At 43.1% G+C, this 11,842-nt stretch overlaps 1 protein-coding gene across 2 annotated transcripts in view; it reads left to right on the top strand.

Moving 5' to 3' along the window:
- Positions 1 to 1,958: 1,958 nt before the first annotated feature.
- The window catches only part of LOC120056148 (signal peptide peptidase-like 2B), a 30,618-nt gene continuing 20,734 nt past the window's right edge, over positions 1,959 to 11,842 (top strand). For both annotated transcript variants that reach the window (XR_005477757.1, XM_039004354.1), the window contains exons 1-5: positions 1,959 to 2,024; positions 2,547 to 2,663; positions 2,932 to 3,114; positions 4,150 to 4,239; positions 4,818 to 4,957. Coding sequence is in view for 1 of the 2 variants with exons in the window: in XM_039004354.1 (XP_038860282.1) it covers positions 1,977 to 2,024; positions 2,547 to 2,663; positions 2,932 to 3,114; positions 4,150 to 4,239; positions 4,818 to 4,957 (578 nt within the window). In the remaining variant the exon portion in view is untranslated. The remainder of the gene's footprint in view (positions 2,025 to 2,546; positions 2,664 to 2,931; positions 3,115 to 4,149; positions 4,240 to 4,817; positions 4,958 to 11,842) is intronic.

Genomic DNA, 11,842 nt, shown 5'->3' with positions numbered 1-11,842 from the left:
ACATAGCCCATCTATAATTTAGCCCAAACAACTACCTCTTCCCTTACTGTATTTATTTATTTTGCTCCTTTGCACCCCATTATTTATATTTCTACTTTGCACATTCTTCCACTGCAAATCTACCGTTCCAGTATTTTACTAGCTATATTGTATTTACTTCGCCACCATGGCCTTTTTTTGCCTTTACCTCCCTTATCTCATCTCATTTGCTCACATTGTATATAGACTTATTTTTCTACTGTATTATTGACTGTATGTTTGTTTTACTCCATGTGTAACTCTGTGTTGTATGTGTCGAACTGCTTTGCTTTATCTTGGCCAGGTCGCAGTTGTAAATGAGAACTTGTTCTCAACTAGCCTACCTGGTTAAATAAAAGGTGAAATATATATATATTTTTAAAGTACTCTTGTTTGTATATTTCAGTTTTTTTGTATTTGTTGTGTTCATAATAAAAATAAAAATAAAATATATATATATATATATTGTAAATCTCAAGTTTTGCTAGCAAGGCAACTTAGTGGCTCGCAGGCATTATGAGCTATGTGAGCTGGGCAATTAGCTTTCAGAATGCGATTGTTGGCACTGCTCAATAACTGGTAAACGGAGAGGTGTTTTCCAAAATTGACATTGGCATTATCTGCTGCATAGGCTGTGATGTGTCTTATATCCAGTTCATGCTTTTCCAGACAGTTCATTAGAACTTGATGTATGCCATTTGCAGTTACATCATTGTCTTCATAAAAGTCAAATAACTTGCACTGCACTCCATCAGAGAAATATCTCACGCACAATGGAAACATGTTTCTATTTCCATTGTTTGAGGCATCACTGGCAACTGAGAAATACACGGGCTCACCTTCGGTCGGGGACAGATCATCCAAAATATCCCGGCACAGTATTTGGTCCTAAAACATTCACTGTAATCATCCCCACTTTCGTTCCTCCTAAGTGTATCTTCTTCCCAACATTTGAGTCACGAAGCAAAGCACCTTTGAGTTTAACAAGACAGTCGGTGCTGTTGTAGCGGAGTCCGTGTTTAACCGTATGGTACACATACGAGGCTTCACTTTCCGCGATTTTGTTATTTTCACGAAGAATGCACCGATATGGCTAGCACCTTTAGCTAGCGTGGCCTTCTTGTGCATTTCTGTGGATGCAGGCTGAGTTACATCATTCTCCCCTCCATGGCCTATTGAGAATTCCCGACGGCATAAAGTACAGAAAGCTTTCGTCGAGTCACCACTGACAGCCTTAATAACCCACGCCTTTTTTTGCTTCCCATTGTTTGTTGTAGCTGCACAGTCTTTTCTTTTTTTTGCAGGTTTATCCATATCTCCTTGATATGCCAAACCGACCGAACAACAACAGAAATGATTTTGCAGGAATTTGGTGCGTTTACGCTATACTGTGATTGGATGAATATACGGGACAAGAGAGGTCCCGTATGGGACAAACCAATTTAGCCCAATATAAGGGACATCCCGGCTAATACGGGACAGTTGGCAATCCCAAGCGTTGGTCCAGTAACCGAAAAGTCGCTGGTTCAAATCCCCAAGAGGCTTTTTCCCACTAGTCTGATGTGCCCATGAGCAAGGCACTAATGGTCAATAATGGCTAATCCCTGGCTCTGACCCCACTCTCCAAGTGAGTCTCGGGGAGTGGGATATACAAAAAATATATATTTCCAATTCACACATGTACATGAGTGAAATAGGACAAATGTAAGCACCCGCCTAATTATGTTATCTAGTATGCTGACCACTAAATTATAGAAGCTGACAGAAAACCTCTGGAATTTATTGATATGTTTGATTGACATCATGTAAACCAATCATAATGCGTGTACTTCAGTGCTGGTTCAAAATAAACCAATGGCAAATGCACTGTAGAATGTGGGCGAGAGCTGTGAAAACAGATGGTGACCGCACTGGAGAGCAGAGCAGTGCGGTTGATGGGGAGACAACAAGCAAGCATCATGAAGGCTTTGCTAAACCTGGTTTGGACATATTTTCTCTTAAAACAGGTGAGATGGTCGCATGTCTTTTCACCCAAAAATAATGTGGCATTCATCTGTAAAACAAGTCGCATGTGTCCGATCCAACGTTTAACAGTACTTGTTGTATTTTGTTGTCGAGATAATTAACAGTTAGCCTGGATGCTACATGACTGTTAGCTTGCGGAGAACACAACCTATTAGGGCGCTGAGAATAGTCGTAGCTATAGGGCCCATCTGCAAGTAACATCCTCTGTACATCCTTTTGTAACATGGCTTTGATCCTTTTTGATGTGTCAATGTGGTTTAAGATGAATATCGTGCTCCCTGGTATTGTCAGTTTTGGGAATGTCTAGTTAAAGCTTGTGCATCAGTGTAAAGCTGACTAGCTGGTGGAAAGATGTAGTACTGCACAGTCTGATAGAGTCAGTTGGCCAGTCTATTAAATATCTCAAGTTATTCTGGCCACTGTTACATCTCTGTCTATTGCTCTCACCCCTCTTCGAGGCAATTAGGCTTTATCTATTATACACGTTCATTCTCTCTTTCCAGGTTGTGGGGGAATATGGGATGGCCCATTTCAGTGACAAGGGCCAGGCCAAAGGAAAGGATTACTGCATCTTCTTCAACTCCCAGTGGGCTCGTCTACCTCGGGACCTCAACAAAGCAGTAAGTGGAGTAAACGGCTGTCATTGTCACTTTTTGAGAGATGTCTGACAAAGGTATTTGTGTGTGTGTGTGTGTGTGTGTGTGTGTGTGTGTGTGTGTGTGTGTGTGTGTGTGTGTGTGTGTGTGTGTGTGTGTGCTCTCTGGCCGATACTCTTGAAATACGGCTGCCGTGACAAGCTCATCAGAATGCTGATGTGTATTGTGTGCACACGATGAAACATTCAGAGAGGACCCATTATTAACCAATCCTCCTTTATGCCTCCACTAGTCTCGTCTGGAGATCTATGACCTGACACCGTCAGTCCTGTGTTTCCCATCAGACGTCCCCGATGGTGGCTTCCCCAATCGTATCCCCATGGTGATGCGGGGGAACTGCACCTTCTACGAGAAGGTCCGCCTGGCCCAGCTCAATGGAGCTAAAGGCCTGCTCATCGTCAGCAAAGACAGACTGGTAAAGAGTCAACCCATATAATTCATATCAAAGACAACTTGACTCTTACCAGCCTATGTCCTATCATATTAGCCTGGTGGTCCCAGACCTGTCTATGTACTTTAGCCATCTCTCCTGTTCCCTCTTATCTTCACTAGTGCTGTTGTAAAAGGCTCGGAAGGAAAGAAGCAGAGTAAGAGCATTGGAACACACCTGTCGTAAACAGGTTATATACACTGAGTGTAGAAAACATTAAGGACACCTGCTCTTTCCATGACATAGACTGACCAGGTGAATCCAGGTGAAAGCTATGATCCCTTATTGATGTCACTTGTTAAATCCACTTTAACCAGCTTAGATGAAGGGGAGGAGACAGGTTAAAGAAGGATTTTTAAGCCTTGAGACAATTGAGACATGGATTATGTATGTGTGCCATTCCGAGGGCAAGACAAAATATTTAAGTGTCTTTGAACGTGCTATGGTAGTAGCTGCCAGGCGCACCAGTTTGTGTCAAGAACGGCAACACTGCTGAGTTTTTAACGCGCAACAGTTTCCCGTGTGTATCATGAATGGTCCACCATCCACATGGTTTCTATGTGTTTGATTCCATTTGCTCCGTTCCAGCCATTTATTATGAGCCGTCCTTCCCTCAGCAGCCTCCACTGGTTCTGAGGGAAAACTCAATAATAGGAAGGTGTTCATAATGTTTGGTATACACAGTGTAGGTCATCGTGTGTAGGATCTTAATTTGAGCCAGTTTGCTACAACAGGAAAATAATCCTGCAGCAACAGGAAATGTGAATTATTATGAGGATTATAATTTATGGACATTATTGTAGGGATTAATAAATGTTTTATAAAGGAAAATCAAGTCTGAAACTTCAGAAGCGTTTTTAAACCTCAAATGTTTTACATTTCCTGCATTGTAGGAAAGTTATCCTGCAACAGGGTGATCAAATTAAGATCCTACAGCTGTAGTGTATGAATATAGATTTTCTAAACACTTTCTGTACAGTCAGAGTTTGCCTATTTTAATTTCTGTTTTTCCTATCACAGACCCCACCGGCAGGAAACAAGAGTCAGTATGAGGAGATTGACATCCCTGTGGCACTGCTTAGCTACACTGACATGTTGGACATTAGGAAGGTGAGAGCAGAGGAGAGACCAACATCTTATAAAATTCCGGTAACTTTCCCCAAATTCCCAGCTTTTCCTGAAATCCCCTGTTAGAAGATTATCGGGAAAAAATAATGAATAAGCAGGAATTCCAGAATCTTCCAAGAGGATTTCTGGACTACCTGGGAGTTTGGGAAACGTTACTGGAATTTTGCAACCGTTACAACCACACTGTTCAGTAGGACACACGATACGCTGTGGAACATTCAGAACTATATCATATAGAACAGAGATGCCTCTCTGATGTGTAGTATAACTATTGATTACAAACTAAGTAATCATGTCAGCTCTTCTATCCAGAACGCACCCCCTGTGTTTATTAGATAGAGATATATTATATAGAACAGAGATGCCTCTCTGACGTGTAGCGTAAGTATTGAGGCTATAGGAATCATGTCAGCACCTCTATTTGTGACATTTATATCTGCCACCCTCATGAAACGAGACCCTGTTCAAACAAACTTGATGTTTGTAACATTACTAACAAAGATCAACAAATCAATGAATTAGTCAATTTACCCAAATGCTGTGTTTCCTGTCCCCTGCAGATGTTTGGGCAGGGCAGAGAGGTGGCCATGTACGCGCCCAAGGAGCCCGTCCTGGACTACAACATGGTCATCATCTTCCTCATGGCTGTTGGGACGGTGGCCATCGGAGGGTACTGGGCCGGCAGCAAGGACATCAAGAAGTAAGTGTGGTGGTGGTAGTAGTGGTGGTGGTAGTACTAGTAGTACTGGTGGTGGTAGTAGTGGTGGTGGTAGTAGTGGTGGTGGTAGTACTAGTAGTACTGGTGGTGGTAGTAGTGGTGGTGGTAGTAGTGGTGGTGGTGGTGGTAGTAGTGGAGGAGGTGGTAGTAGTGGAGGAGGTAGTCGTGGAGGAGGTGGTGGTGGTGGTGGTAGTAGCAGTACTAGTAGTACTGGTGGTGGTGGTAGTAGTGGTGGTGGTAGTACTAGTGGTAGTAGTAGTACTAGTGGTGGTGGTAGTAGTAGTTTTGGTGATAGTGGTGGTGGAGGTGATAGTAGTAGTAGTACTAGTAGTCGTGGTGGTGATAGTAGTAGTGGTGGTGGTGATAGTAGTAGTGGAGGAGGTAGTCGTGGAGGAGGTGGTAGTAGCAGTACTAGTAGTACTGGTGGTGGTGGTGGTAGTAGTAGTAGTAGTAGTGGTGGTAGTACTAGTGGTAGTAGTAGTAGTAGTGGTGGTGGTAGTAGTGGTGGTGGTAGTAGTGGTGGTGATAGTAGTGGTGGTGGTGATAGTAGTAGTGGAGGAGGTGGTAGTAGCAGTACTAGTGGTACTGGTGGTGGTGGTAGTAGTAGTGGTGGTAGTACTAGTGGTAGTAGTAGTGGTGGTGGTAGTAGTAGTACTAGTGGTGGTGGTAGTAGTAGTACTAGTGGTGGTGGTGGTGGTAGTAGTAGTTTTGGTGATAGTAGTGGTGGTGGTGATAGTAGTAGTAGTACTAGTAGTCGTGGTGGTGATAGTAGTTGTAGTGGTGGTGGTGATAATAGTAGTAGTGGTGGTGATAGTAGTACTAGAAGTGATGGTGGTGATAGTAGTAGTAGTGGTGGTGGTGATAGTAGTAGTAGTAGTGGTGGTGGTGATAGTAGTAGTAGTAGTAGTGGTGGTGGTAATAGTAGTAGTAGTAGTAGTGGTGGTGGTGATAGTAGTAGTAGTAGTAGTAGTGGTGGTGGTGATAGTAGTAGTGGTTGTGGTGGTGGTGGTGATAGTAGTAGTGGTGGTGATAGTAGGGGTAGTAGTAGTGGTGGTGTAAGTAGTAGTAGTGGTGGTGTAAGTAGTAGTGGTGGTGGTGATAGTAGTGGTGGTGGTGATAGTAGTAGTGGTGGTGTAAGTAGTAGTGGTGGTGGTGATAGTAGTAGTAGTGGTGTAAGTAGTAGTGGTGGTGGTGATAGTAGTAGTAGTGGTGGTGATAGTAGTAGTAGTAGTGGTGGTGGTGATGGTGGTGATAGTAGTAGTGGTGGTGATAGTAGTGGTAGTAGTAGTGGTGATGGTGGTAGTAGTAGTGGTGGTTATAGTAGTAGTAGTAGTGGTGGTGGTGATGGTGGTGATAGTAGTGGTAGTGGTGGTGATAGTAGTGGTAGTGGTGGTGATAGTAGTGGTGGTAGTAGTAGTAGTGGTGGTGATAGTAGTGGTGGTGATAGTAGTGGTAGTAGTAGTGGTGGTGATAGTAGTGGTGGTGATGGTGATAGTAGTGGTAGTAGTAGTGGTGATGGTGGTAGTAGTAGTGGTGATAGTAGTAGTGGTGGTAGTGGTGGTGGTGATAGTAGTAGTAGTAGTAGTAGTGGTGGTTGTGATGGTAGTAGTAGTAGTGGTGGTGATGGTAGTAGTAGTAGTGGTGGTTGTGATAGTAGTAGTGGTGGTGGTGAAAGGAGTAGTAGTAGTAGTGGTGGTGAAAGGAGTAGTAGTAGTGGTGGTGATAGTAGTAGTGGTGGTTGTGATAGTAGTAGTGGTGGTGGTGATGGTAGTAGTAGTGGTGGTGATAGTAGTAGTAGTAGTGGTTGTGATAGTAGTAGTAGTAGTGGTGGTGATAGTAGTAGTAGTGGTGGTGATAGTAGTAGTGGTGATGGTAGTAGTGGTGGTGATAGTAGTAGTAGTAGTGGTGGTTGTGATAGTAGTAGTAGTGGTGGTGATGGTAGTAGTAGTGGTGGTGATAGTAGTAGTAGTAGTGGTGGTTGTGATAGTAGTAGTAGTAGTGGTGGTGGTGAAAGGAGTAGTAGTAGTAGTGGTGGTGAAAGGAGTAGTGGTGGTGATAGTAGTAGTTGTGGTTGTGATAGTAGTAGTGGTGGTGGTGATGGTAGTAGTAGTGGTGGTGATAGTAGTAGTAGTGTCACGAACCGGCTCAAAGCCCGTAACAAAAGGGAGACAACGTGGAGAAAAGGAGTAACAAAATATATTTATTAAATAACGAAACTAGGTATAATATACAATGGGGTGTGTAATCAGTAATCAGTAGTGTAAGTGAATGTTTTGCATGCATGAATGTGATAATGCAGGGTGTTGAAAGATGCTAAAACAAACAACCAAAAAGCACCATGAAACATAACCGAATCTATCAAGGTGTCTACATGGAGAGAGTCTCCTCCATGAATGGGGAAGTGGTGTATTTATCCTGGGAGAGTGGGCCCAGGTGTTTCCCATGTAGCTGACGACCCTCCCAACTCCGCCCACCGGCATCCTAACAAGGAAACAAGAGCAAAGAGAGAGAAAACGGTAGACAGAGTGGGAGGGTCGTCACAGTAGTAGTAGTAGTGATAGTAGTAGTAGTAGTGGTGGTGATAGTAGTAGTGGTGGTGATAGTAGTAGTGGTGGTTGTGATAGTAGTAGTGGTGGTGGTGAAAGGAGTAGTAGTAGTAGTGGTGGTGAAAGGAGTAGTAGTAGTGGTGGTGATAGTAGTAGTAGTGGTGGTTGTGATAGTAGTAGTGGTGGTGGTGAAAGGAGTAGTAGTAGTAGTGGTGGTGAAAGGAGTAGTAGTAGTGGTGGTGATAGTAGTAGTGGTGGTTGTGATAGTAGTAGTGGTGATGGTAGTAGTAGTGGTGGTGATAGTAGTAGTAGTAGTAGTAGTGGTTGTGATAGTAGTAGTAGTAGTAGTGGTGGTGATAGTAGTAGTGGTGGTGGTGATGGTAGTAGTAGTAGTGGTGGTTGTGATAGTAGTAGTGGTGGTGATAGTAGTAGTAGTAGTGGTGGTTGTGATAGTAGTAGTAGTGGTGGTGATGGTAGTAGTAGTGGTGGTGATAGTAGTAGTAGTAGTGGTGGTTGTGATAGTAGTAGTAGTAGTGGTGGTGGTGAAAGGAGTAGTAGTAGTAGTGGTGGTGAAAGGAGTAGTAGTAGTGGTGGTGATAGTAGTAGTTGTGGTTGTGATAGTAGTAGTGGTGGTGGTGATGGTAGTAGTAGTGGTGGTGATAGTAGTAGTAGTAGTGATAGTAGTAGTAGTAGTGGTGGTGATAGTAGTAGTAGTGGTGGTGGTGATAGTAGTAGTGGTGGTTGTGATAGTAGTAGTGGTGGTTGTGATAGTAGTAGTGGTGATGGTAGTAGTAGTGGTGGTGATAGTAGTAGTAGTAGTAGTAGTGGTTGTGATAGTAGTAGTAGTAGTAGTGGTGGTGATAGTAGTAGTGGTGGTGGTGATGGTAGTAGTAGTAGTGGTGATGGTAGTAGTAGTAGTGGTGATGGTAGTAGTAGTAGTGGTGATAGTAGTAGTAGTGGTGGTGGTGATAGTAGTAGTAGTGGTGGGGATAGTAGTGGTAGTAGTGGTGGTTGTGATAGTAGTAGTAGTGGTGGTGAAAGTAGTAGTAGTAGTAGTAGTGGTGGTGATAGTAGTGGTGGTGGTGGTGGTGATAGTAGTGGTGGTGATAGTAGTAGCAGCAAGGACATCAAGAAGTCTGGTAGTTGTAGCGGTAATGGTGGGAGTACCTGTACATCAAGAAGTCTGACAGACAATAAAAAGTGGTCCCTCACGAAAGGACACCTGACTTTTAGTTTTTTTGGTAGGACAGAGGTAGACACAAAAGATAGAGAGAGTTTGCTAAATTGTCAGGGGCCAGATTCGAATCCACGCTGCAGTGGTATATGTGATCCGGAGGCAACGGCTTAGACAGCTAGACAACCATAGGCCACTCCAACAGACCTTTGTGGATAGCAGCGTGGTCTGAGACTACAATGAGAGCTAGTGTGGGAGGGGGAGTCTTACAAGGCCACATAGTAGTGGCTTATTTTAGACCGTGGGTTTAATTATCAAGGGTTATCATCTCTGGGGAAAAGAGAGTGCTTTGGGCAGGGTAGAGAGAGCGGGGCTAGAGTGAAGTTGCCTCTAGTCTAGATACTGAGCAGAGGTCAGTTCGGTAAGGGCTGGGCGATATGGCCAAAACATATCACAATATTATTTATGGTATTTGAGGTTTTTGAATAATAAAAGTTCTAAATATGCTTTATGAGTAGCTCATGACCCTATGGTGGCAACACATACATTATAAGTGATTTCAATGGGGGCTTTGTCCATTCTGATTGTATTCAAAGTTTCATTGAACAGTATAAAACAATGTTTGACATGACGACGAATGAAAAAGCAAAGGAGGGGTTGTTGTGGCACTGTAGGTATCAAAGTGTTGGTCAGTGTTTCCCAGTGGACCCTAAATCATGTTACATTAAATGTGTTCTCTTACTGTAGCTTTGATGGAGTGAAAATATTCATGCTTCGCCTATTCCTCTCTGATTTAGAATATACCGTACCATTGCACAAACAACATGCTGATCTAGGCCGACAACAGCACTGGTATCAAGCTGTATTAGCTAGCTAGATACGTTTGCTCTGAATAAGTACATTTAGCTAGCCAGCTAACTAGCGATTAGCATTAGCTAACACAATTTATTTTAGCCACAACTTGCTAAGAAAAGATAAATTCACAGTAAGATACACACACTAATAGTGTAATTATAGAACACTTGTGGATTTATATTAAGATGGAAAGTGGAAAGCAGCATCGGTGTGACCAACATGCAGACTGTCACTGCAAGTAGTTGTTGTTACTTTTGATAGCCACTAACCACGTTTCCATCCACAGATTTTAAGCCTGTAAAGTCATACTGTATAAATAAAATAAAAATCACGACAGCTGTATTGAAAACAGGAAGTTTCGGCACAATTTAATAAATGCCGACAGATCATTTGTTTGTACGACGTGGTGGGATCTTTTTGTGTCTGTAAAATGAATTATGTGAGAAATGGCGGTGGAAACGCCTTGATGCGCAAATATTGATATAATAACCATCATATCAAAATACATTTAGTCACGCGATGATATGGTGTGTGGTCCTTCCACTACGACTTTGGAAACCATGCAGTTTATTAGGCTACAGATTAAATCATTTATTATGATTTTACAAGGTGATGAAAGTGCACAGTGATTTTGACGCTCCTTTCCAATAAATATAAAGGGTCTGAGTGATATGATGATCGATGATCGACTGCCGTTTGACAAATAAAAATATGATTTCTCTAATCCATAAAAGTCTCATTATATATACTAGCCTACCCGCATTGTATCTTTGAGCGTTTGGCTCGAGAGCAAGTGTCCAGACCAGAGTAGACACATTTACTATTTAACTCTTTTTGTGACAAAACTATCTGTAGAGTTGAAAATGTGATGTAAACACATTGAACTATAGATTTTTTATTCGGTACTTGAAAAGTTAAGTGAAAAAGTACATTTTGTGTGCATGACGTCAGGGGTTCCCAAACCTTTTCACTCAGGCCCTCCTTCCAGCATGCGTGCCATGTCTATTTCTATGGGCACAAGCACTGTTCATGACTCAAACTGTTCACACCCCTATTGTTGGTGGAGAGAACATTTTGCAGGTTTTAAAGCTTATTTCCAGCAATTCTAAACATTTTGCCATGTCTAATATGTATTAATGGGATATTTGAGTGACAAAGAAATTACAACAATATCTATGGTCTAAAAAACGTTAGCTGACATGGGCTAGTTGTTCTGGACCTTTCTGACAAGTTATAAATATCTCTCTAAGGTCTACAATGACTGACATGACAAGAAGAACTGATGATGCACTACCCAATTTAGAAATGGCAGCTTGTGCCGTCCACTATTACAACTTTCAAGAGTAAATTGGGTAGTGCCTCATCAGCCCCCGCGCCCCGCCTGCCAACCCCTCGCGCCCCACAGTTTGAGACTAACTGCACTACGTCATCACACACTGATTTTTATCCACGACAAGTCTGTTTGGTGGAAACACGCCACCGGTGGGAAAATATGCAGATATTAGAATATTCGCCACAAAATCTGTCGCCAATTGGATGGAAACCTAGCTACTGAGGTATAAAGGACTGCTCTCTTTGAGTGATGGGGGGGGGGGTTGGTGTGTGTGTGTAACGGATGTGAAATGGCTAGCTAGTTAGCGGGGAAGCGCTAATAGCATTTCAATCGGTTACGTCACTTGCTCTGAGACCTGAAGTAGGGTTTCCCCTTGCTCTGCAAGGGCCGCGGCTTTTGTGGAGCGATGGGTAACGACGCTTCGTGGGTGACTGTTGTTGATGTGTGCAGAGGGTCCCTGGTTCGCGCCCGTGTCGGGGCGAGGGGACGGTTTAAAGTTATACTGTTACATGTGGAAGGGAGAGGGAGAGCGACGACACATAGCGAATGGAGTAAACCATAAAAACTGACATTATTAAACACAGCGGAGAAGCGTAACACATTTAACAAACCAAACATTTAAATACTGTTATACAAGGTAAATTTAAAAAATCCAAACCGGTCCGTGCATCACCCCCCCCCCCCCCCCCCCTTTTTACCCTCCCACTGTCTGTAACAGACCCCTCTTCATCCTGAAGCAACTTGTCTTCATCCTACAGTTAAAGCCTCTCCCGGATTTGGGGAGGGTATTACAGCTGATCTTAGATCTTCTACCTGGAGGGGGCTCTAGCTTTAGGGTGAAGACCAGTTGCCTCAGGATGGAGAGGGGTCTGTTACTGACGATAGTCTCATTTTACATTTACATTTTAGTCATTTAGCAGACGCTCTTATCCAGAGCGACTTACAGTAGAGTGCATACA

Source organism: Salvelinus namaycush, chromosome 11, assembly GCF_016432855.1.
Source record: "Salvelinus namaycush isolate Seneca chromosome 11, SaNama_1.0, whole genome shotgun sequence".
NCBI classification, from domain to species: Eukaryota; Metazoa; Chordata; class Actinopteri; order Salmoniformes; family Salmonidae; genus Salvelinus; species Salvelinus namaycush.
Note: the sequence above shows the minus strand (reverse complement) of the source record. Positions and strands in the feature narration are given on the sequence as shown.